This window comes from Propithecus coquereli, unplaced genomic scaffold, assembly GCF_000956105.1.
Source record: "Propithecus coquereli isolate 6110/MARCELLA unplaced genomic scaffold, Pcoq_1.0 Scaffold137, whole genome shotgun sequence".
NCBI lineage: Eukaryota > Metazoa > Chordata > Mammalia > Primates > Indriidae > Propithecus > Propithecus coquereli.
The window spans coordinates 3,829,025-3,853,214 of NW_012137969.1; the positions used below are offsets into that span (position 1 = coordinate 3,829,025).

At 60.4% G+C, this 24,190-nt stretch overlaps 1 protein-coding gene across 1 annotated transcript in view; it reads left to right on the forward strand.

Moving 5' to 3' along the window:
- TNRC18 (trinucleotide repeat containing 18) overlaps positions 1-24,190 on the forward strand; it is an 84,232-nt gene that overhangs the window by 14,476 nt on the left and 45,566 nt on the right. Inside the window, exons 3-11 of the mRNA XM_012639114.1 lie at positions 4,719-4,874; positions 7,179-7,304; positions 7,745-9,382; positions 16,153-16,255; positions 16,566-16,771; positions 17,146-17,292; positions 17,847-18,037; positions 19,304-19,733; positions 20,776-21,750. Of these exons, the coding sequence (XP_012494568.1) occupies positions 4,719-4,874; positions 7,179-7,304; positions 7,745-9,382; positions 16,153-16,255; positions 16,566-16,771; positions 17,146-17,292; positions 17,847-18,037; positions 19,304-19,733; positions 20,776-21,750 (3,972 nt within the window). The remainder of the gene's footprint in view (positions 1-4,718; positions 4,875-7,178; positions 7,305-7,744; positions 9,383-16,152; positions 16,256-16,565; positions 16,772-17,145; positions 17,293-17,846; positions 18,038-19,303; positions 19,734-20,775; positions 21,751-24,190) is intronic.

The window sequence follows — 24,190 nt, forward strand, 5'->3', positions numbered from 1 at the left end:
TCGGACCCCTTCTGGGGACCCTCATGGTGGGGTACCATCTTTTCCAGGGGCCACAGTTGGAGCCTGGGGTAGCGAAGAAGGCAAAATCAGAACCCAGGCAGGGACTGGGGTGTCGCTGGTGCGGTGGGCTCCTGGGCCAAGGCCCGCCGTGCAGTGTGCTATGTGCAAGAGCACTGGGCTCAGTGCTGACTTGGTCCCTGGCGGCCTCGCTGAGCCTCAGTTTTCTAATCTGTCAACAGGGGTGGCAAGGTTCCCTTGCTCCTGGGGCTGTGGGAGGGTGAGCCAGGGTCCGGAAAGGGGCCCTGGGGTGGCCTGGGCAGTGAGGGGAATCCAGGACCAGCCTGGCCCGGCTCGTGGAGACACAGTGCCAGATTCGGAGGCAGGGAGCAGAGATTGTGCTTTTTATTAAAGAATTGAGGTGCAATACACATAACACAAGTAACGATTTGAAAAGTGTACAATTCAGTTGTATTTAGCGCATTCATAACATGCAACCACCAGCTCTCTCTGGTTTCAACATTTTAGATTTTTTTTTTTTGAGACAGAGTCTCACTCTGTTGTCCTGGGCTAGAGGCAGTGGCATCATCACAGCTCACTGCAACCTTAAACTCCTGGGCTCAAGTGATCCTCCTGCCTCAGCCTCCCAAGTAGCTGGGACTACAGGGGTGCACCACTATGCTTGGCAAATTTTTCTATTTTTAGTAGAGACAGGGTCTCGCTTTTGCTCAGGCTGGTCTCGAACTCCTGAGTGCAAGTGATCCTCCCTCCTCGGCCTCTCAGAGTGCTGGGATTGCAGGCCTGAGCCACCGTGTCTGGCCAAAACTAGATTTTTATTGTAAGAAAGGACATTTGGGTCCTGCATGGACCCTGACCTTGGAGGAGTTGCTTAGCATCTCTGAGCCTCAGGTTTTGTAACTATAAATAACAAGAATAAAATAATAATAATAGCCAACATCACGTGGCACCTACTTCATGCCAGAGGGTGTTCAAAGCATTTTGCAAATGGAACTCACTTCATCTTTATGTCCGCCCTGAGGAGTAGATGTTACTACATTGTCCATCTCACACAGCCTGGGGACATTAAGAAAACTGCCCCAAATCACAGAGCATGTGGGCATCGGAGCCAGTATTTATCTCTGTGCTCTGGTGACCCCTCTGTGGAGCCCCTCCCCACGGGGACACTGGCCCTGGCCATCCCTGCCCACTGCTCCCTCTCATTTCCAGCAGGGAGGAAACTTCGGCCCAGACTGTTGCTAAATTAAATATCAATTAATTAAAATTTAATAAAATAAAAAATGCAGTTCCTCAGGCTCACTGGCCACATTTCAAGTGTTCAATAGCCACACGTGGCCAGTGGCTAGCACATTACACAGCACGGATACAGGACGTCTGTGGGGTACTGTTTGGATGGCACTGCTGAGTGTCATTTATTTACCCAGTCCCCATGGGATGGACACACAGGTTGTTTCCTGTTGGTTGAGGATGACAGCAGAGCCTTGGGGACCGTTCTACCAGGAAAACCCTGGTGGCCCTCGTGGGACTATTCCACACGAGGCATTTAGAGGCGGCTCTTGGGCTCTGGACTCGACCTGTCACTGTCCCAGCTCTGCCCCCAGCCACATGCCTGTGTGACCTTGGGTTGTCAGTTCTTTGCTGGGAGAAGGGCTGGTGTGCAGATTGGGTGGGTTACTGTGCTCGACGTGGTGAAGTCCGCCTGCGCCCAGTGCCCCAGGCAGCGTTTGCGGGTATTATTAGGAATGATGAGTTACTGTGGTTACGCGTGCGTGTTTTAGGTTTTGACAGTCATTGATCTTAGCTTCTGAGGTGTCAAGTGAGAGAACTATGGGAGTGAGCAGGTGGAACGGAGGTTTTCAGTCACCAGGGGGAGGCCTGATTTAGGAGCCAGGCCTTGAGCCCAGCCCAGGGTGGGAGGGAGGGGGGGACACCCCCACCTCAGGTTGACCTGAGGGATTCTAGCAAAGTCTTTGGAGAGGCGGGTGAGCCAGGGCCTGTCACTGTCCCCAGAGCCCTGAGGGGATGGGTGATGGGGGTGAGCATTAGGCAGGGGGGATACTGGTGACGTGGGGCGGGGCCAGCTGCCTGTCCTCACTCCCACCCCCACCCCAGGGAGACTAGGCAGGACAGCCCGGGGTGGCTTGCGCTTCCTGGAGGCTTATTTGAAAGCCCCTCTCGTGGGTCAGGGGCTGCCCTGACCTTCCTTTCTAATCCCAGTGTGTATCTATCCATCTTGGCCCTGTGAGCATTGCAAGTGACACTCATGCAGTCAAGTAATGCAAAACCGGAGTGGCTCTGGCGTGCCAGGTCCCAGGCACTGGGCTGTGGCAGGTTGCAAGGCAGAGTCCCTGCCCTCCGGGAGGGAGGAATCCCTTTTGTGGGGGAGAGACAAGCATTAAATACACGGCCAGGCTGACAGATCTGTTTCTAAGTTGTCATTGGTGGACCCAGAGTCACGTGGGGCCTGCTTGGGTTGCATGGCTATTGGGGGACTAATCTGGGGCCGAGGGGGGCCTGGAGGTGGGGCTGAGCAAGGCGGGGTCCAGATGCCAGGGCTGGTGCCCGAAGGGCCCAGCAGGCGGGGAGGCAGCAGCAGGGACTAGCAGGGCACGCTTGTCTGATTCACGCTCGCTTCTGAGCGTGATTTCGGGAGGGGACATGCTCATAGCCTGAGGGACGGTGCACCCATTTGACAGAGTTGCAAACCGGGGCCCCGAGAGCAGCACTGAGCGCCTGGGTCTGGGGTTCCGGGGCCCCTGCTGGGCCTGTGGCGGGCGGGAGCCGTTGGCTAGCATCCGGCCCCAACGCTCGCTGGCCTGGGTGCCGCTGGGCGGGTTTCACAAGCCCGGGCAGGGTAGGCCTGGGCCATGGGGCTTCCGTGAGGCCTGGGCAGGAAGAGCTGGTGGCTGATGTAAGCCCTTGCGCAAACCTCTGGCTGCCGGCTTCCGGAGCCTTCCACCCACCTGTCACGCCAAGGAGGAAGCCTGGCTCTGCAGGGCCCATAGGCCCTGCTGCTCCGGCCTGGGCCGCATGGATGGACTGACCGGCCACCATGGCCCTGGGTCCCGAGGGCTTGGCCCTGGAGTCCGGTGAGGTGGCTGGGCCGGGTGGGGCTGGAGTGTGCGGGGGAGGGGGCAGACACAGGGTGGCGGTGGGGGTGGGGCATGTGGCCAGAGGGCATCTATTCCCCCTGCTGCTCTGCCTGCTGCTGTCTCTGCTCTAAGGGACTGAGGTGGAGGCCCTGCCCTCTTGGCCTTGATTTCCCCATGTGAAGCCCAAGGGGGCCAGGCTGGACATTTTGGGAGCCTGTGCTCCTAGGAGGTGGTCAGTGAGCGCCTGTTGTATGCAGCCCTGTGTGAGGGGACTGCCAGGGATCAGAGGTTGGGCTGGGGTCCATGAGCCCCCTGTGGGGCCACCTGGGTGGCTGAGCCACACACACTTGCTCCTCCGGCACAGTCCCCTCCTTCTCTGTGCCACCTGCAAACAGTGCCCACCCACAGGGACTCAGAGAAGGTTGCTCAGGGTGCACAGAGACGCCCTGGGCTGGGGCCGGCCAGAATTGGCACCTAGGGGGTGCTGTGCTTGGTGACCACCCCGCTCAGCTCTGTGTTCAGGGCTGTGCCGCCGCCTCCCTGGGGCGTTTTTGGGAGGATTTGAAGTCACCTGCTGAGTGCCCGGTGCCTGGTAGCTTTTCGTGAATGGCCCTGCTGCCGTTTATTATTTTCATTCTTACTGTCGTGGTGGCTAAACACGTGTTTCCCTCTTCACTGCACTTCTCAAAGGAGGGCATCGCTACCCCATTTTCACGATGAGCTAACCGAGGCCATCAGGGGAGCCTCTGGCCCCAGGGCTCTGGCCTGTACCCTGGAGACCTGGGGTGCTGGGGCTTGTGGGGTGGAGCCCTGGGGTGCAGCCAGGAGGCCTCCTGTGGGCCTGGCCAAATGGGGCAGGGCAGGGCATGTGTGGTTGTTGCCTGGGCCCTAGCCACCCGGGTGTGGGGTCCTGCTGTCTGGAGGGGTGGTCCTGGGTGGGGCTCCCTTGAACCCTTAGCAGCTCCCATGCTCGCTGTTCCATCCCTTCCCTCACTGGTTCCCTAACTCACTGTAGCTTGTGTGCCGGGGGCTCTGGGACACCCTGCCTCAGGTGCATTCTGAGCCATTGGCCGTGTGACCAGGTACATCCCACCTCTGAGCCTCAGCTTCCCCATCTGTCAAATGGGCACAGGGCTGCCATGGGAGTCATTCTGTCACTCAAGGGTGGTGCTCTCTGGTCCAGGAGCTCTGCGGAGCTCGGAACCTGAGCCCCCACCCCCATGAGCCCCCACCTCCTTGCTCTGTGGCCTTGGGAGGTACCTGCCCCCCACCAGCCTCAGGTGTCCATCTGCAAATGGGGAGAGCAGTGCCCCCTTGGATCTTGGCTGGTTGCGCAGCAGGGATGATAAAGCCCTCCTCTGAAGGTGCTGGATTTCCCGGGGTGGGGGCCTGCTGTGGCAGGCTTCCTTCTGGCTGTCTCCTGGGGTCTTGCAGCTTTCTCAAGCCCTGGGTCGGTTGAGTTGACCCAGGCCCATCCTGGGGTGGGGCAGGGGAGATCTCCTTGGTCTCCCTGCCAGTGTCAGCTCCACACAGTCAGAGGAGAGATGGGTCTCTGGGCGGTGGGGCGGTGGCGGCCTGGCCGGCTGCCTGATGGCCCCCTTTTCTCTGCAGGCGAGGCCTTCCTGGGCAGCTTTGTGGCCAGCGGGATGGGGCCCTCGGCCTCGTCCCATGGGAGCCCGGTGTCCCTGCCCTCTGACCTCTCCTTCCGCTCCCCCACCCCCAGCAACCTGCCCATGGTGCAGCTGTGGGCTGCCCATGCGCATGAAGGTAAGGAGCGTGCCAGGTGGGTGGGGCTGAGGGCTGCTGGGCCACTGCCCCCGCCACTCTGGTGACTGATGTCCCCAGCACTTCTCAAGGCTGCCCACTCCCCTCCACCTCCATGGTCACCCCCTCACTGGGGCTGGTGGGGCCCAGCCCTAGTCACCCAGCCTCCCTGCTCTTCCTCAAATGCTCTGTGCTTCCTCTTGTCGCTGTCACAGGGCCTTTGCATGAGCTGTTCCCTCTGCCTGCAGCCCCTCACCCCACCCCACTGGCCGCCCCTGGTTCCTCCCGAGGAGCCAGCTCAGACACCCTACCTCCCCACCCTGGTCCACCTCTTACTTGTGACAACAGATTATATGCGTGATTATTCTTGAGCTCTGAAAGCAGGGCCTGGTTTGCTCTGCTCACCGTCGGGTCCGGGGTGCGCAGGAGGCTCCTTCATCACCGCACGCGCATGGGATGCAGGGCCACGGGCCCTCTTTGTCACAGCTCTGCAGTGATGCCCCTCGACCTGGGGGCTGCAGGCCTGGCCTCCCACGGGAACAGGCACATTCTGGATCTCTCTGGAGCCTCCCTGCCAGCTCTGTCCATGAAGGGTGGGCCTGGGGATCCTGAGCTCCTCCTGAACCTCTGGCTCTGATGGTTCTGGATGCCGGGTGCTGGGTCCCTCCTCCCTACTGCTGGGTGCCCCCGGGATCCTGGAAGATGGCAGCCTGGGAGCACCCCCTGCCGCTTACGGCTCCCCACTTCCCCCTGTGGGCTTGAGTCTGACTGAGTGCTCGCCATCACTCCAAACCCATTGGGGTGGGGCCGTGGACAGCTGCATTTAGCCCGGGAGGAAAAGGTGTAGTCAGAGGTGCCCTCAGCCACAGGACCCCTCCCAGTCCTTATAGCCCTGTGCCCCTTGTACAGATGGGGCCATCAAGGCTGCTCTTCCCAAGCTCCCTGGGGAAGGCGTCTGAATCCAGGAACCAGAGTGTGCGCCCTGTACAGAGGGGATGTCTGGGCCTGGCTGGTGCTGGCCCTGCTCGGGTGGGGTCCCGCCTGGCTCCCACCTTAGCCAGTCTGGCAGGCACTGCAGCGTTGGAAGAGCAGAGGGCGCCTCTGGTGCCACCAGCTTGTTCCTCTGTCCTCCCTGATACTCCCTTTTCTCTTCTGCCAGCAAGTGCAGGCGGATAATAATGACAGTAAACACACGCTGCTTTCTGTCCCAGGTGCTGCAAGGCAGCCCTGAGGTGGGGACTGTTAGGCCCATTTTACAGGTGACAGATGAGAGCAGAGAGACCCAATGCCTGCATCGGAGCACTGTTTCTGTGAATAAGTGAGACAGTGGTGTCATTCGGTCCTTTGGTCTTGTTTTTGTTGTGAATGGCATCAGGTGGTGCTGGGGGGAAAGACGTTGGCCTAGTGAGCTAAGGACAGGTCCTGTGTCCCTGGCCTCAGACGGAGCCACTGGGGAACAGGATACCCAGGTCCCGCAGCGGTCTCCGATGGGCTGGGGGCCCTGTGGGATTCTGGGCTCAGGCAGAGCATCAGGGCCCTCGCCCAGAGCCCCAGCGCCCGCCTGCCTGCCCAACCGCCCGGCCTTCTGGGCCCTGTCAGACGGCCTCTGGGGGCCCCGTTCTCCATGTGCGACTTGCTTCTATCTCCCTTTCCTGTCTTTGTCCTGCAAGGTCCTGATTCTGGGCATTGCTGGTGGGGGGCGTTCAGGAGGCTGGGAGGACCCTTGGCATGAGGAATTCCTTCCTGGCAGCTAGGGATGCTGGGTCCACTGAGGTTCAGAGAAGTCAAGTGACCAGCCCAGGCTCACACAGCAGAGGAGGGGCCCATGTTGGGTTGAGGTGAACTGTCCTGGCTGCAGGGTCCGATTACCTCGGTTTGAAGCACCTGTGCTGTATGACCTTGGGCAAGTGGTCCTCTCTGAGCATCAGTTTCCTTATCTGTAAAATCAGGATACTAAGAGTATCTGCTTCAGAGGTTGTTTTTGAGGTTTAAATGAGTGTAACGGTGGCAAAGCAATTGACAATGCTTGGCAAGCTGTCACCATCCCCTCCTAGCTGGATCCATCTGATCTTCTTCCTGGGGCATTTGAGACCCCAAGCCCCGGAGGGCTGCCTGGGCCTGGAGAGAGGCCCAAAGTCACAGGGTTGGGAGGAACAAGCGTTGCCCTAGGGAGCTGCTGTGAAACCTCGGGGCTTCCTGCACCAGGGGCTGACAGCCAAGATAGTTTATTTCCAAGAAAAGGAAAATGCTGGAAGGAAGCTCCTTCGGGGAGGCAGGCAGTGGTCCAGCCCGCCTTTTCTCTTCCAGGCTTCTCCCACCTGCCCAGTGGGCTGTACCCATCCTACCTCCACCTGAACCACCTGGAGCCCCCCAGCAGCGGGAGCCCCCTCCTCAGCCAGTTGGGCCAGCCCAGCATTTTCGATACCCAGAAAGGTCAGAGGACGGGAGTGGTGAGACTGTGGGCCCAGGAGGGGGTGACACAGGGACGTTCTCAGGGACTTCGCCAGGGCCCTTGACACTGTCCCGGGCAGCTTCCACCTCTGTCTCAGACTCCTTTGTGAGACTCCAGTACCCAAGAGCTCCCTGAGCCTGCCATAACCTCCGGAGCCTTCTCGTCCTTCCTCCTCACAGAGCCCGCTAGACCCTCTGGGCAGGTCTTAAAACAATCCTCACCCCTTTACAGAGGAGGAAACTGAGGCTCAGGAAGAGCAGTAGGTGGCAGTGGCAGATTTAAACTTGATTCCAGCTATTTCCTGAGCTTGCCCTCTTAGTGGCTGCGCTGTTCATGTCCCTCCTGCCTGAGGACACAGAGCCCCTTCTGCCCTGGAAAGGGTGGGAGGTGGCCCTTGCTCACTGTTGCGCTCTTTCCACAGACGGCTTCTACCTGCCCGCCCCGGGGGCTGCGGGCGCCCTTCACTCTCACGTGCCCTCTGCCAGGACCCCCAGCAGCCACTCCTCAGGGGCTCCAGCCAAAGGCTCATCGTCGAGGGAAGGTCAGGCCAAGGAGCGGGCGGGCCGTGGCGGGGAGCCACCCCCGCTGTTCGGCAAGAAGGACCCTAGAGCCCGCGAGGAGGCAGCAGGGCCGCGTGGCGTAGTGGACCTGACCCAGGAGGCGCGGGCTGAGGGCCGTCAGGACCGCGGGCTCCCGCGCCTGGCGGAGCGCCTGTCCCCTTTCCTGGCCGAACCCAAGGGCAAGAGCGTGCTGCAGCCATCGGTGCTGAGCATATGCAACGGCGCGGGGGACGCGGGGCTGTCTGCGCTGGTGGCCGAGGCGGGCCGCAGCGGCACCAAGGAGGCGGCCCGGCAGGACGAGAGCGCGCGGCTGCTGCGGCGCACAGAGGCCCTGCTGCCCGGGCCGCGGCCCTGCGCCTCGCCGCTGCCCCCGCCGCCACCCAAGGGGCCGCCCGCGCCGCCTGCCTCCGCGCCCGCGCCCACTGGCGTCTACACCGTTTTCCGTGAGCCGGGCCGCGAGCACCGCGTGGTGGCGCCCACCTTCGTGCCTTCTGTGGAGGCCTTCGACGAGCGCCCGGGGCCCATCCAGATCGCGTCTCAGGCGCGCGACGCCCGGGCCCGCGAGCGGGAGGCGGGCAGGCCGGGGGTCTTGCAGGCGACACCCGGCTCCCCGCGGCCGCCGGACCGGCCTGAGAGCCTGCGCGAGAAGAACTCGGTGATCCGTTCGCTCAAGCGGCCGCCACCCGCCGACGCCCCAGCGTCGCGGGCTGCGCGCGCTTCCCCGGACGCCCGGGCCTACCTGCCGGCCAAGGACCTGCTCAAGCCCGAGGCCGAGCCGCGGCCCTGCGAGCGCGCGCCCCGGGGCCCCGCGGCCCAGCAGGCCGCCAAGCTCTTCGGCTTGGAGGCTGGACGGCCGCCCCCGCCCGCCGGCCCCGAGCACAAGTGGAAGCCTTTTGAACTGGGCAACTTCGCCACCACGCAGATGGCTGTGCTGGCCGCGCAACACCACCATGCCAGCCGCGCTGAGGAGGAGGCCGTGGCAGCCTCCAAGAAGGCCTACCTGGACCCCGGGGGCGGGCTGCCCCGCAACGCGGCCTCCTGCGGCAGGCCCGGCGCTGACTTGCACCCTGTGACCCATGGACCCGGAGAGGCCTCGGCCATGCAGAGTCTCATCAAGTACAGCGGCAGCTTTGCCCGGGAGGCGGTGGCCGTGCGCCCTGGCGGTTGTGGCAAGAAGAGTCCATTTGGAGGCCTGGGCACCATGAAACCTGAGCCGGCGCCCACCGCTGCGGGCGCCCCACGTGCCCAGGCCCGCCTCCCGCACCCCGGAGGCCCTGCAGCTGGCGGTGGCCGGCAGCTGAAGCGGGACCCCGAGAGGCCTGAGAGCGCCAAGGCCTTCGGGCGAGAGGGCTCCGGTGCCCAGGGTGAGGCAGAAGTTCGACACCCACCCGTGGGCATTGCGGTGGCGGTGGCTCGGCAGAAGGACAGTGGTGGCAGTGGCCGGCTGGGGCCTGGGTTGGCGGATCAGGAGCGCTCCCTGTCACTGAGCAACGTCAAAGGTAGGTCCTGGGTCTCACCCTGGCCTCATTTTCCCCGCCCCCCCACCTCCTCTTTCCTTTTTTCCCTGTCTCCTGCCCTCCTACCCTGGCACCCTCACCTCTCCCTCCCTTCCTGCTGCCACTGCTCCTCTGTCCCACTTGTGGGCTGCAGCTGCTGTTGAAAGTTTACTGCTTTTTCCATTATGTACATACAAAAATGTGGACAATGCAGAAAAGGAAAGTGAAGAAAAAGAACAATTATATTTTTCCAATACCCTGAACACTTTTGTATCTTCCCCTGAATTCATTTTCCTGTGCAGTTTGCTTCTACCTGCAGTGATCCTAGCGCACGTACGATCTTGGGCTTTTACACTGTTCACATATTACAGCGTGGGTCATTTCCTCTGGCTGTATTGCAGACTCTTTATAAGTAGCATTTTTTTATGGCCTTTAATATTCTGTTGCAAGCATATACCATAGTTCAGTTCTCTGTTCCCTTGGTGGGCATTTTGGTTTTTCCCCCTCTCTCTGATGTTTTGTGTTCAGAATGTTGCATTGAATATTTTTGTGCATTGCGCCTTCATGGTATTTTGAGTCATTTTCTAAGAATAGAGATTCTTGGGAATAGACTATCGTGAAGCTTTCAATTCTAAGTCGTTGAGGGAGGTAACTGTTGCCTTATCTATTTTGGTGTCCCCAGTACCTCGCCAGCGTTGGGCTGGCACACAGTAGGTATTTGATAACTGAGTGAGTGAGGGAGTGTTTGAGGGATAGGTAGAAACTGGGGTCCCGATGTTCTTAGGGTGTCTCGACATTCAGCACCTAAGTGCCTTCTTAGGTAGTTAGAGATATTAAGTGCCTGTTAGCGGTCAGTCCATCTGTTTTACTTTAGATTTCTCAGAATTTTGTTTTAATATTTTTTAAAAACGGTTGCTTATTTCGGTAGGGAAGAAGGGTGCATTTCTTTTAGTCACTAGTGAGGCTGAATATTTTTCCAGAACTTGGTTTGTTGGTTGGTTGTATTTCCTTGTGTCCCTTGTATGTTTCGCTGTTGGATTCCTCCTGGGGTTTCGGAGAGTTGATATTTGTGGCATGTTTGTTGGAAGTCCCGACTTGGTCTGTCCACCTGTGGTCCGGGGACTGAGGCCATGTTCAGTGTGCCATGGTGAGGCCTGGGGAAGGCCATGTCCAGCTGCTCCTTGCCTCTGGGACCTCTCAACAGTCACCCCCACCCCAGCCTGTACCCCACACTCACCTGCCGTGAGCTCCCGCTTGGCCCCCTTCTGGGTCCCTGCCTGTGGCACCCGCAAAGTCCCCCTTCCCTGCATCTCCCAGACTGTACTCCATAGGCTGCACAGGCACCTTGGGGCACATCTCCTGAGCATTCACCACCCCTTGGCCTGGCCCCCCGTGTCTCCCTGGGTTTATCCTTGGTCCACGGTGAGCAGCACTGCTGGGTCCCGTCGGAGCTGCCTCTCGGCTGTCCTTCTCCCTGTCGAGCCCAGTGAGGCACAGTCTGCTGCGCTGATCTGCATGCACGCTGATCTGCATGCACGCTGCGTCTGCACAGGACTGTCTGAATGCCCCTCTCTATTGTCCTGTGTTGCCCCCAGTTGTAGGGGCCTGGGCCTGGGTCGCTCTAGCATCTCCCAGGAACGTCATTTTCACACCAACCTGCTGCCCCAGCCGGTCCAGGGTACCTGGTGCCACACTTCCCACCTGCAGCGCCCTTCCCAATTTGCACACCATGTCCCCTCATCCTCAGGGCCCAGCATCACCTCCTCTTAGAGCCGCCTTCGACGTGGTCTGTCTCCAGTTGAGCTCCAGATGTCATTTCATCCAGGAGCAGACTCAGAGTCTTTGGATTTTGAATGAGGAGATGGGGCTGTGTCTGGTCTTAGAATTCTTCTCATCCAGTATAGCTGGCTCCGAGCGAGTGATGCTCAGTGAACGTTTGATGACTGACTGAGCGCATTGCAGCCAGGGAAGCCCTGCCCTCTGATCCTGGGTGTTGGGGGGAGCTTGCATGAGAACCTGCCTTATTCTGGGATAAAAGAAGTGGGCAATAGCCCTTGGACTGCAGCAGGTGGCCAGCTTGGTGGTGGACAAGCCCTCCTGCTCAGAGATTTGGGCTGTGGACCCCCTGGGAAGCAGATCTCTTAAAGCCCTTTCTCAGGGAGGATGCTCCTGTGACATGGTGGCACCTTTGTTGGGGGCCCGTGGTTCCCAGGGCCCATCCTAGAGCCCAGAGTGCCTGCCTGTGCCTACGGGATGTGTGCCCATGGGGTCATGAGTGTGTGTGTATGTGCGCACAAAAGAAAAAGAGAGAATGTGTGAGTGAGAACAGGAGAGGGAGGGAGGATGTGGGGGGGGGGTTTGGGACAAGATGTTAAGGGGTTTGTCCGAAGCTGCCTTTCTCTGTTGGTTGTAACGCTTGAAAAGGAGGCATCTGGATTCTTTCTCTCAACAAAAACCCCATATGAACTTGTGGTTTCTCTTCAGGCAGCCCAGCCCCAGTGCTGAGTGACTTTGCGGGGCTGGAGGAGGTAGAGGCTCCAGGACAGGCCCCCCCAGCCAAGCGGGTGGTTGTCAACCCTGGTCTCCTGGGGTCTTGGCCCAGTCTCTTACTATTTGGAGTGAACCCTCTGCCTCTGTCAGTGGGCTCAAATCCTGGCTCTGCCCCTTGCTGCTGTGTGACCTTGAACAGGAGCCTTGAGCTCTCTGGGCCCCGGGGTCACCTCATTTGCTCAGTGCCAGCTGGGCTGGCTGGCACATAGTAGGTGCTTCCTGAGCAGGTGTTTCTTTTGTCTGCTCACGTTCAGGCGTCGGGTGCTATCTGCAAGCCTGAGTTCCTGCTTCCCGGGAGATGCACGCAGGACCTAGGTCTGGCCTCAGGGGGTCTTGGACCCTGAGATGGACTAAGACAGGCTTCACCTACATCTGTGAGCCTCATGCAGTCGCTGCCGCCACGCCCAAGCGGCACAGCAAATAAGAGCAATCGTTGCCATTGAGCCAGTAGCTCCCGAGTGCCAACTTCCCCGGAAGGGCTGGCTGTCGTTGCGTAGATCCCTGCAGAGGGGGATGTTGGTCTCCCCATTCACAGATGGGGAGACTGAGGCCTGCAGAGGCGAGGTGGGGCTGAGCGGGAACCCTGAGCTGAGGCCTGTCTGTCCCACCTCCTGTGTGGCAGAGGCAGGCTGGGACCAGCGCTAGTGGGAGGGCCGAGAGGGTGTCCCCACTCCCACCATGGTGCAGAGCCAGTTGTAAGCTGTGTGACGATGAGCCAGCCTGAGACGGGGTGGCCGTATCTGGACGGCTGCTCAGATGGAGTCCAGGAGGGGGTTGTTGCCATGGGAACAGGGCCTCAGGCTGAGCCTCTCCGGCACATAGTGGCGACGATGTGTGTGATGCGTGAAGGGGCAGCTGCTGTCAGGGACCAAGGTGGGGGGCGGATTTTGCCTAGGGGCATCCCTGCCTCTGTGGGCCCTGGGGTGGGGCTGGGCTGCTGGGCAGGCCTGCAGATAGGGACGGCAGGGACACTGCTATACGAGCCCTGTGCTAATGGCGCCACCCTGCGCCGACTCTCTGTGTGGGGCCATGTGCCTCAGTCAGGAAGACTCACCCCGATCATAGCTGGGATGCCTCCTTGTTAGCCTTGTGACCTGTGCCTCAGTTTCCTCCTCTGGGGACCTGCCTCCGGGTTGATGCGAGTTCCTGTGTGCAGAGTACCTGGGGCCCTGTTGGCACAGGGGCAGCTTTTAAGTGCCAGCCTCTGCGTCCATTGCTCACGCTCGGGCTGGGCTGGGGTCTTTTGTCACTGTGACCACAGAGTGGGCCGGCCCTCTGCCCTGCACACCTCAGAGGAGCTAGTCCCCTTGCCAGGCTGGGAGCTCCCTGGAGGGCACTGCGGTAGAGCCCAGCATAGAAGGGTGGGTGAGCCCTTCTTGTTCGCTTGTCCACGGGCGGCCAGAGGGGGTTTTCAGAGCCTTTGCAGATCATGTTGCGACCCTGCCCAGAGCTCCCCTGGCTTCCCCTTCTCCCTTTGAATAAAATTGAAACCACCTTTTCTTCAGAGGCCTACACTGCCCCTTCCATACCCACAGTGCCACCTCATCTCCAGAGCCCTTTCTGGCCTGTGCTCTGCAGCCACCGTGGTCTCCTCGATGCTCCTCAGCACATCCCTGCCTCAGGGCCTTTGCACATGTGGTTGCCTCTGTGCAGCACACTCTTCCTCTAGAATCCACACGAGTCCATTCATTCATCTGTTCACTGCACATGTATTAAGTGCCTTCTCTCGGCCAGGCATTGTGCAGGGGGCAGGTGGACAGCCATGATGGGGCTGTTCGAGCCAGGGCAGTGCACGGTGTGATGGAGGAGACAGTGACTGGCCAGTAGGCAGAGTAGTAGCTACACGTTGTGATCAGTGCTGTGAGGGAGATAAACGGGAATGTGACAGAGGAGAGGCAGTCAGGGAGGGCTTCCTGGAGCAGGTGGCGTTTGAAGCTGACTTCTGATGGGGAAATTTGAGTAGCCCGGGGCAAGGACACTCTGGGTGGCCCCATGGCGGAGGGTGGGGGCTGAATGTGACTGGCATACAGAGAGGTTGGGGACACACTCAAGAGGCTGGCCAGGCCCCAGCTTGGCTCTGTGAGGCGACAGGTGGGAGCAGGGGTTAGATGGGACGGAGTGCCACAGAACAAGGAGGGTTGAGCCGGTGCCTAGCCGAGCGCAGGGGTAAGGTATGGAGGGCATGTCATGTTTCTTCAGGAGACCAACCAGACCTACAGGGAGCAGACTGGGGCTCTGGCCCTAGTAGCCCTGGGGACGGCATGTGCCCCAAGATGGGGCCAGCCAGCAGCCAAGTTTCTGATGCAGGTGGCGCCTGGGATGGGAAGCTCCTGGGACTGTGGGTGGTGACAGTCAGGGCAGTGGACAGGTGTCTGGGGATGGGGAGGACAGAGGAGGGCTGGGGCTGAGCCCAGGCTATGCTCTGAGCGCCTGTCCCTTCTGGGGGCATCAGGAGCATCGTACTGTGCCCAAAGCCCATCCCAGCCTCCAGGAGGGCCCAGAGGGCGTAAGGGTGGCACCCCAGGTGGCCGAACCCTTGGGATTCAGCCAGGCCACCATCTCCCTTGGGAGAAGGACACTGGAGCCCATGCCCTGTTGTTTCGCGTGGTGGGACTCTGGGCCCTCCGTGCCCCAGCCCTGCTTGAAACCTGTCGCTACCCTTCTGGGCCTCAGTTTCCTCCTGGGGTCCACGAGCGGGGCCCTTTCCAGTCCTGCTGAGGGGTGCGGGGTGGGCTCCGCCTCCTCTTTGATACGGGAACCACGTAGACGTGGGTGGGCAGGGGCGCCCTGGCTGGGCTTCCCCTGATGCAGGTCACTGCCCTTCCTCCACCTGCCTCCCGTGTGACCTCGCCTTGGCTTAGCCGAGGTATCTGCGCGGCGCCTCTGCCTACTGTGGCCCGCAGGACGCGACTTAGCAGGAGGCCAGGGATGCACCTCGCCCCGGATTTGCCTGCTGGGGCAGGCAGCTGGGCTGGGTAGCTGTGCCCTCTCCTGGGCTCCCCTCCTCTGCTTCCGAGACTGGTGGGTCCCCACCTTCCTGGAGGGAAAGGGAGGAGCCCACATCCCGGAGCCTCTCCTTGGTGCTGCTCTGTAGGAGCTCTTGGTTTTGGGGGTGCAGGAGGGGAGAGAAGATGGGGAGACGCTCAGTTGCAGCATAACATGTGGGAGCCTTGCCCGCGAGGTCGTGAGCTTGGGGCTGCTGTAGACCCCGCAGGGGCCCCAGGCAGGGCCTTGGTCTCCGGCAGAGTAGTAATGTCTCCGTGCTGGGGGACCGAGCCCCGGGCCGACTGCCTGCGGTGCTGGGCTGGGCCCCTGGGGGCCGAGGCTGGCCGTGGGTGTCTGCCCACAGCACCCCGGGTGGCTGAGGGTGTCAGCCCCAGCCAGGCAGACCCTAAGAACAGTAATTAGCCAGACTCAAGCCTCTATGAGTGGCACCTGGAGCTGATGAGTAGGTTTCCCAGCCACACGCCCTGTGGCTTCTGCTGCCAATGGCCAGCTGCGTCCTGTGCCCCTGCCTGCCTGCCAGGTGCCAACTTCTGCCTTGTGGTGTGAACACCCAGGAAGAGGGGCCAGGGCGGGGACAAGGATTAGGAGGGACAGGGACAGACGGTGCCCTCCACGGGCTCCTGCTCCTCCTCTGCTCTGGGCCAGGAGTTCAGGACCTGCCTGCTCCGCTCCTGGGGTTGGGGTGGGCCGGCCGGGTGGTATCACCAGGTTCTGGGCCATGGCCCCTGCCCTCCAAGTAGTGCTCATTGGTTTTACTTTCCTATCTTGATTTAAAAAAAACACTGTGTTGGGACAGATGGAACTGCATGGTGGGGGCAGTGGTGACCCAGGTCTGGCTGTGCTTCCGAAAGGTGGCGTCCCTTTTTTGGGCTGCGGTCTCCCCTCCACCGGGACCGCGCCCCGCCCTGTGCAAACCCTACCCCAGGACCTGCCTTCCCATGCACCCGGCCTCACGTTTTATTGCTATGTGATACGTTTTACGACGTTTTCTGGTAATACCCAAGGCTGTCGGTCTAAGGATGGGCACAGTTGTCCGTGCAGGTGATGAAGACAGGCTCTTTAGGGGCTGGGGGAGACAGAGCAGACATTTCCTAGTAGGTTGGAGCAGAGGAGCCACACGGGTGGCCGTGGAGCCCGTGGGGGCTCTGCAGGGCCCAGGGAGGGTTGAGGCAGTGGGTGGGTGCCAGCTGGGGGCTCATGTCCACCTGGCTCCGCAGGGCATGGCCGAGCAGACGAGGACTGTGCGGATGACCGAGCCAGGCACCGGGAGGAACGGCTGCTGGGGGCGCGGCTGGACCGGGACCAAGAGAAGCTGCTCCGGTGAGGGCAAGGGGTGGCTTGGAGGTCCTGGGGGTGGCCTGAAGGCAGTGGGGGGAGCGGCGCAGGGGGGGAAACAGCGCCATGGTCCTGAGAGCTGGAGCTGCTGGTCCAGGACTTCGGTCCTCAGCATTGGGCTGAGTGTGGGAGCCCTGGGGGGCCCCTCTGTCCTGAGCTGAGCATGCGTCCCCATGGGGTGTCCTGACCCGCGGCCTGGTGTCTGCTTGTTACTTGGGGCGACCTCCACTCTCCCCGTTTCATCCAGTTCCCCGGGCCTTCAGAGCTGTCACGAGGCCTCTGTTCCTCCTTCTAGGGAAAGTAAGGAGCTGGCCGACTTGGCCCGCCTGCACCCCACCAGCTGTGCTCCTAACGGCCTGAACCCCAACCTCATGGTGACTGGGGGCCCGGCACTGGCAGGCTCAGGTCGCTGGTCTGCTGACCCTGCAGCCCACCTGGCCACGCACCCCTGGCTGCCCCGCTCGGGCAGCACGTCCATGTGGCTTGCCGGACACCCTTACAGTGAGTGCGGGGTAGGGGGACTTCTCTCCTCTGGAGAAAGAGAGGTGGTGGGGAGGTGGCCGGGGGGTGGGATGGGGGCTCAGAGCTGACTCCTGCCCACCCTTGGCTGGGGGCCTGGGGCTTCCACTCTTCATTTGTCCAAAGAGGGAATTATAACTGCACCTGCCTCTTGGGGGCCCTCTGCCATGCCTGTGTCGGGCAGGTGCCCAGAGGGGTGGCTCTGTGGGCCTGTCTGCACTCTGCCAGCGCCCCTCTGCCCTTGGTTCTCCCCGGATACCTCAGAGATTCAGGGACTGGGGCAGGGGGTGGTAGTGCTGGGCCTGGGGCTGCCCTGGGGCCTCCTGGCACTGACGTGGGCCTGCTTCTCCTCCTAGGCTTGGGCCCCCCCTCTCTGCACCAGGGCATGGCCCCTGCATTCCCACCCAGCTTGGGGGGCTCCCTACCATCAGCCTACCAGTTTGTCAGGGACCCCCAGTCGGGCCAGCTGGTGGTCATTCCCAGTGATCACCTGCCTCACTTTGGTAAGTAGACCCCGAGTGGCTGGCAGGGCCTCCTGCAGGGGGTGGGCAACCCAGCAGAACGGGCGGTGGGAGACAGAGGGGTTCAGAGAGAACACGCTGATGTTGGCAGTTTCCGTGTGTTCTAAAGCCTTGAGGTCCTTGTTTCGATGAACTCTTACTCAGAAATCCCGTAAGGAGAACCAGAGCAGGGCAGCCTGGGCTGGGGGCTTGGAGCCCCCTCCTTGGCCCCCATCCCTTCGGGAATCCACTTTGCAGACCACTGTGGGGGTAGGAGAAGGTGTTCAAGTTCCACGGCAGCCCTAGTTCAAGCCTGCATGCTGGCCTACTCCGGCTGTGAGGCCGTGGGGACGTCCCCCACCTGGCATGCGGATGGGGCCGTGTCCCTGGGCTGTGTGCACACCTGGCAAGTGGAGGAGGACAATCCCTTGCTCCCAGGAGGCAACTGGGGGCCCAGCAGTGCTGTGTAGGTGCCCCTCCCTGGGCCTCAGCTTCTCATCTGTGGCAAGTGGCGGGGTGTGGGGACGTGGTGGTAGCCCTCTCCCTGTTCTCCCCAGCGGAGCTGATGGAGCGAGCCGCGGTGCCACCCCTCTGGCCTGCCCTGTACCCGCCGGGCCGCAGCCCCCTGCACCATGCCCAGCAGCTGCAGCTGTTCTCCCAGCAGCACTTCCTGCGGCAGCAGGAGTTGTTGTACCTGCAGCAGCAGGCGGCGCAGGCCCTGGAACTGCAGAGGAACGCACAACTGGTGGTGAGTCCAGGAGGACAGGGCAAAAACACCAAATGGTTACAGATGGAGGGAGGGAGGGAGGCAGAGGTGGGTGGTCAGGGAGGGCTTCCTGGAGGAGGTTGTGTTTAAGCAGAGACCTGAAGGAGTTGGCCATGGAAGGGCTCTCCAGGCAGGGAGAACAGTGTGCGCAAAGGCCCAGGGGTGGATGGAGCCTGGGAAAGCAGGAAGCAATGGGGAAATCAGGGCAGAGAGGCGGCCTTGTGGACCAGGGAAGTTTGGATTAGTTGTTGACGGAGTCCCGTGGGATCCCACTGCTGCCAGAACCCAGCCTGGCCCCTTCCCTGCAGGTGGTCCCTCAATAGGCACAAGGAGGCCTGGCCAGCTGTCTCTGATGCCTGAGTGGCCTGGTCCCATGAGATAGGGGACAGGGCTGCCCTGTGTGTGGCTGGACTCTGAAAGTCTAGAGTCCTCCTGCCTCCTTGAAGGCGTTCTGGGATATGTGTCCTTTGCTTAGCACTGTCCCCTCCTCTCCCGTGTAGCGGCCGCTCTGGAGAGTCAGCCTTGTGGCAGCTGCAGTAGCAGCTCCCAAGGCCTGAGCCCTAGTCTGAATCTTAGCTCTGCCAGGCCTGGCTGTGCACCCTTGGGCCAGTAACTTCGCCTCTCTGGGCTTTAAGCATCCTCCTCCAGAAGCGGCGATTCTGGTAATCCCCGTCACTGGGTGGCTAATGACCGTGCCAGCAGCCAGTCCTTGGAGCGTTTTCTGGCGTATTTTGTGCACTGGCTGTGTTGGAGCCGGCTCCATCCCATTTCCTCATCAAAGACAGGAACAGCCTCCTCCTGCCGCCTTTGAGGTGTTCTGAGGCCCGGAAGTGATAATACAGTAAAGTGCCCAGCAGGTAGTAAGCGCTCTGTGAAGGTAGCGAGTGCTGGGCGTGGGGCAGCTCCTTCGTCTTCAGGAGCTGTCGTGCTCGCGTGCAGCCTCTGCTCCCTGTCCCTGAGGGTCCCTGCTGGGCCAGGGTCCAGGTGGAGGTCCCCTTCCAGCCTTGGTCCAAAGGGGCCCACTGAGGCTCCCCACCCCTAGCCCTGCCTTTTGGGGTTCCGCACAGAAGGCTGTAGTTATTACACGCATGCTGGGACGGAATGTCCATCTCAGGCTTGGGAGTGGGTGGGTGGCCTGGCCCCCGGATCCTGCTTGAGGTTCTCCCCGGGCTGAGGGACCCCGGGGACAGGGCAGGTGCCAGGTGGTGGATTGTGCCACGCTGACCCTGCCTGCGGCCCCCTCCCCAGCAGGAGCGGCTGAAGGCCCAGGAGCACCGGGCAGAGATGGAGGAGAAGGCGGGCAAGCGGAACCTGGAGGCCACGGGCAAGGCTGGCCTGGCCGCCGCAGGCCCAGGGCTGCTGCCTCGGAAGCCCCCCGGCTTGTCTGCCGGCCCCACAGGCACCTACGCCAAGGCCATGAGCCCACCGCCATCTCCCCGCGCATCCCCCGTGGCTGCCCTGAAGGCCAAAGTCATCCAGAAGCTAGAGGACGTGTCCAAGCCTCCCGCCTACGCCTACCCTGCCACTCCCAGTGCCCACCCGACCAGCCCGCCACCTGCCTCGCCACCGCCCACCCCTGGCATCACCCGCAAGGAGGAGGCCCCCGAGAACGTCGTGGAGAAGAAGGACCTGGAGCTGGAGAAGGAAGCCCCCAGCCCCTTCCAGACCCTGTTCTCAGGTGGGGGTGGCTGCGGCCCCCAGGTCTGCCCAGCCTCCAGTGAGCTCTGGCGTGGTAGACTTGGCCCCGTCCGTCCGTTCACGCGTGCATTCGTTCATCTGTCTCTGCCGGGCTCTCTGCCGGGCTCCTGCCGTGTGCCAGGCCCGAGCACATGGTCAGACAGCCCCTCCTCAGTGGCAGTGCCATGTTAGAACCTGCTCCAGAAGGAGTTGTTCTGAGCATTCAGCCAGGCCAGACCTCAGAAGTACTAAGCACATAGTCGGTACTAGTTGTCACCTGGGAGATAACAGCTTCCCCCACCCCACACGCTACACGCACACACGTGTTCTTCCTGTGTTCCATGTCATTGGGGACCTGTAGCAGGTGGCTTTAGGGGCTGGGACTTGTTTTTTCCTTCCCTTGGGGTTGTTAGGAGTGTAAACCCACACTTAGGATTTGGGTTCAAATTCAGATTCTGGTACCAGGGCTGCGTGAGCTCAGATGAGAGGCCGCCCCTCTCTGGGGAGATCTGGTGCAATGCTCGGGGTCAGGTGCCTGCCACAGGTGTGCTCCGTGCTTCTCTCCCCTGCACATACAGCCCCTGCTTTCAGGGAGGTTACACTCGGACACAGGACTGTTACTGTTGTATTATGAATGGACCCCAGCCGTACTGGGGGGCACCAGGTTCTTGTGGGTGGAGGCCTGAGAACACACTGGCTCGGTGAGGGCCGTTTGGGTCTTCCCAGACCTTGTCAAGCATTTGCTTCTAGCCCAGCCTTGCGCCAGGTGCGAAGTGGGAGGGATGAGAGAGACAGCCGTGGTTTTTGCCTTTGAGACCGCAAGACCCTGGGGACAAGATGGTGGCCTATCTCTCTCTGTGGCCCTGACATACGGAGTGCCCTGGGATTTCCCAGATCCCACCTGGAAGAGCTCCAGCCCTGCTGCTGCTCAGTCAGAGGCTGGCTGTGTCCTGGGTCTCTGTTCTGGGTGGTGGGCAGGTGTTGGTGGGGACACGGGGTATCAGCCCCCTGGGTCCCCACACTGACCTCAGCGTCCTTTGCAGATATCCCACCCAGGTACCCGTTCCAAGCCCTGCCGCCGCACTACGGGAGGCCCTACCCGTTCTTGCTGCAGCCCACGGCGGCTGCCGATGCAGACGGCCTGGCCCCTGATGTGCCGCTCCCAGCTGATGGGCCTGAGCGCCTGGCACTCTCACCGGAAGACAAGCCCATCCGTTTGTCACCCTCCAAGATCCCAGAGCCGCTGCGGGAGGGCCCTGAGGAAGAGCCGCTGGCTGAGCGGGAGGTGAAGGCGGAGGTGGAGGACATGGACGAGGGCCCTGCAGAGCTGCCGCCTCTGGAGTCTCCTCTGGCCCTGCCCGCCGAGGAAGCCATGGTGGCTCCGAGCCCCGTGGGCGGCTGCGGAGGAGGTCTGCTGGAGGCCCAGGCGCTGAGTGCCGCCGGGCAGGGGTGCACTGAGCCTTCCGAGTGCCCAGAATTTGTGGAGGGGGCTGAAGCTCGGGTGGACTCGCCGGGCCGGACAGAATCCTGTGCGGCTGCCCTAGACTTGGGGGGGCGGCTGACGCCCCAGACGCTGGTGGAGGCTAAGGAGGAGCCGGTGGAGGTGCCTGTGGCTGAGGCAGCACCTGAAGAAGGCCTGGCGCAGGTGGCCCCGAGCGAGCCCCAGCCCAGCCTAGAATTGTCAGACTGTGACATGCCCACTAGGGAGGGACAGTGCCCGAGCCTGGAGCCCCAGGAAGCCACACCTGTGTCCAGCAGTGCCTGCCACCTGGAAGAGGCAAGCGCTGACCAGTTCTTGCCTGGCCTGGAGGACCCACTGGCTGGCATGAATGCCCTGGCGGCGGCTGCGGAGCTGCCCCAGGCCAGGCCTCTGCCCTCCCCAGGCACTGGAACCCAGGCTTCGGAGAAGCTAGAACCGGCTCAGAGCCTTGTGCTGGAGAAGAGCTTCCTGCACGGCATCACCCTGCTGAGTGAGATTGCGGAGCTGGAGCTGGAGCGGCGGGGCCAGGATGTGGGAGGTGAGCGCTCCTGTGGTCTGGTTCTGTGGTGTTTTTTTTTTTTTTAATTTTTATAAAATTTTTAAGAAAACCCCCAGAACGTGGTTTATTCATATTCATTTTTTAAAAAAATTATGGTAAGGTACACATAACAATGTACCATCGTGACTGTTTTTAAGGGTCTAGCTGAGTAGTGTTAAGTACATGCACATTGTTGTGCAGGCAGCCTGGGTTTCCTGGTCGTGAAATTTCTCCTTATTCTGTCGATGGTGTGTTTTACATTAGGATTCTTTGGGTTGCAAGGGACAGAAACTCTAATTTAAACTGGCTTAGAACAAGGTGGGAGGGAATTTATTGCTCATGGAACTAAAGTCTAGCAGTAATTAGGTAATTTCAGGTATGGCTGGATCTAGGTGCACAAACCAAGTCGTTAGGAATTTCTCTTTTCCTACATGCGCCCACCCCCTGTTCTACTTTTCTCTTTCTTGGCCTCATTTGAGGCAGGCTCACTGTCCTCATGGCGCAGGGGGTGTGGGGCTCTAATAGGTCCTCCAAGGCCCGTGGGCCTGCTCAGCTCAGCAGCCTCGTGAAAGAGCCACCTCTCTCCTGGTGGCTTTGCCACAGATGCTGAGATTCACTCTCTTTGGCTGACTGGGGTTCATGCTTTTTGCAGCAGCAAACCCTGTGGCCAGGGAGATGGACCGGGCTGGTCATGCCTGGCCTTTGATCCGGGGTGTGTCACCTCTGGGGTGTAGGTGGGCGGGTCCCCAAAGAGAACGGGGTGTCTTCGGCAGAAGGGGCAGTGAATTCTGGGCTGGGCACAAAGTGACTGATGTTCAGTGCAGAGAACCGAGGCAGGCAGCCGTGGTCCCACCGCCCCACACGTGGCCTGGAACCGGAGCAGGGGCCCAGGGGACAGCTGTTGAAGAGGTATTAATATCCTCACCATGTTTTGGTGTATTTCCTCTAGAATCTTCTCTGCACACACACACACACACACACACACACGCACACACATTTACTTCTAGAATTAAGGTCATCTCGTTAGTGTTCTGTAACATGGCCTTTTCACTTAATATGTTCTTTATTAGTCATTTTTCAAAGCTGTGGCTTTTAAAAAACATTTTTGTGGGAACTGCCCAGTTTTCTGCCCAGTGGTGGCCTCGCCCTTCGAGGACCTAGATTGTCAGGCATTTTTGTTTGCCTTAAGAAAATTTTTGTTTTCTTTTTGCTGTTGCAAATAACGTGATGGTTGTCCTTGATGAAAAATCTTTGTCCATACCTCTGATTTTCCTTGGATTATAGTCCCAGAGGTAGAATTGTTGGGTCAAAACAAGGCTACGTTTTCAAGGCTTTTTGATTGTCATGGTCAAACGGCCCCCCAAGGAAGCTTGGGCAAGCCGTGCTCCCATTGGCCCGTGCGAGAGACGCCCCCTTCCCCATTGGGCGTCTGTTTTGTTGTCCTAAAGTACATCGCTGCTTTTTTCTCATTAAAATAGTTAAATAGAAAAAAATTTTTTTCCAGAAGAAAATGAAAATCCGCTTGATCACAGCTCCCACGTGGCAGTGGGTTTTTGGCAGGGACTGGAGAGGCCAGAGGGCAGCTGGGAGGGAGGGGCCTGTGGTCAGGCCGGCCCCTGCTGGGCCACAGCCCTGGATCACCTGGCATGGGGGCCACCACCCACTTGAACCCTCCCTCTGCACTGGGGCCGGCCCGGCCGGGGTTCCAGTGCAGCCCCGGCTCCTGACTCTGTCACCGGGGGCCTCGGGGTCACCTCTGCTGGCAAAGCCTGGTGAAGGCTGGTGTGTTGGTTTGCTGGGGCTGTGGAATTACTTACCAGAGACGGGGCAGTTTCAACGAGAAGTTACCGTCTCACTAGAAGTTCCGAGATGAAGGTGTCCGCAAGGCTGGCGTCTGCAGAGGCTGTTAGGGGATCTGCGCCAGGCCTGTCCTGGGCATGTGGATGGCTGTCATCTGTGTCCCTTTTCTAGTGTCTTTGTCTCCACATTTCCCTTCCTATGAAGACACTGGTCATAGTGGATTAGGGTTCACCATACTGAATTGATGGGGACACAATTGGACCTATAACCACTGGCTTAGAGGTCGCTCAGGCGTCTCCTGTCAGTGGAGAGCCTCAGCAGGACTGATTTGTCGGAGGGTGGAGGAGGTGACAGTGTTGTACCTTTGGTCCCCTGTCTTACCCAACCCTAAGAGTCTCATGTCTTGGAGGGCGTTGGAGGGGTAGGGTGGTGCAGAGGCGGCCCCTTGGGGTGGGCCAGATGGCCTCAGTCTGATATCAGGCCCTGGGAGCTGATGGCTTTGCTGCCTTGTGGCCTCAGTTTCCCTAAGGATACAGAAGAGCAAAACCAGTGATTCTCAACTAGGGGCCATTTTGCCCCCAGCAGGGATTGGCAGTAACATTTTTGGTTGTCAGAGCTTGAGGGGAGCACTGCTGACATC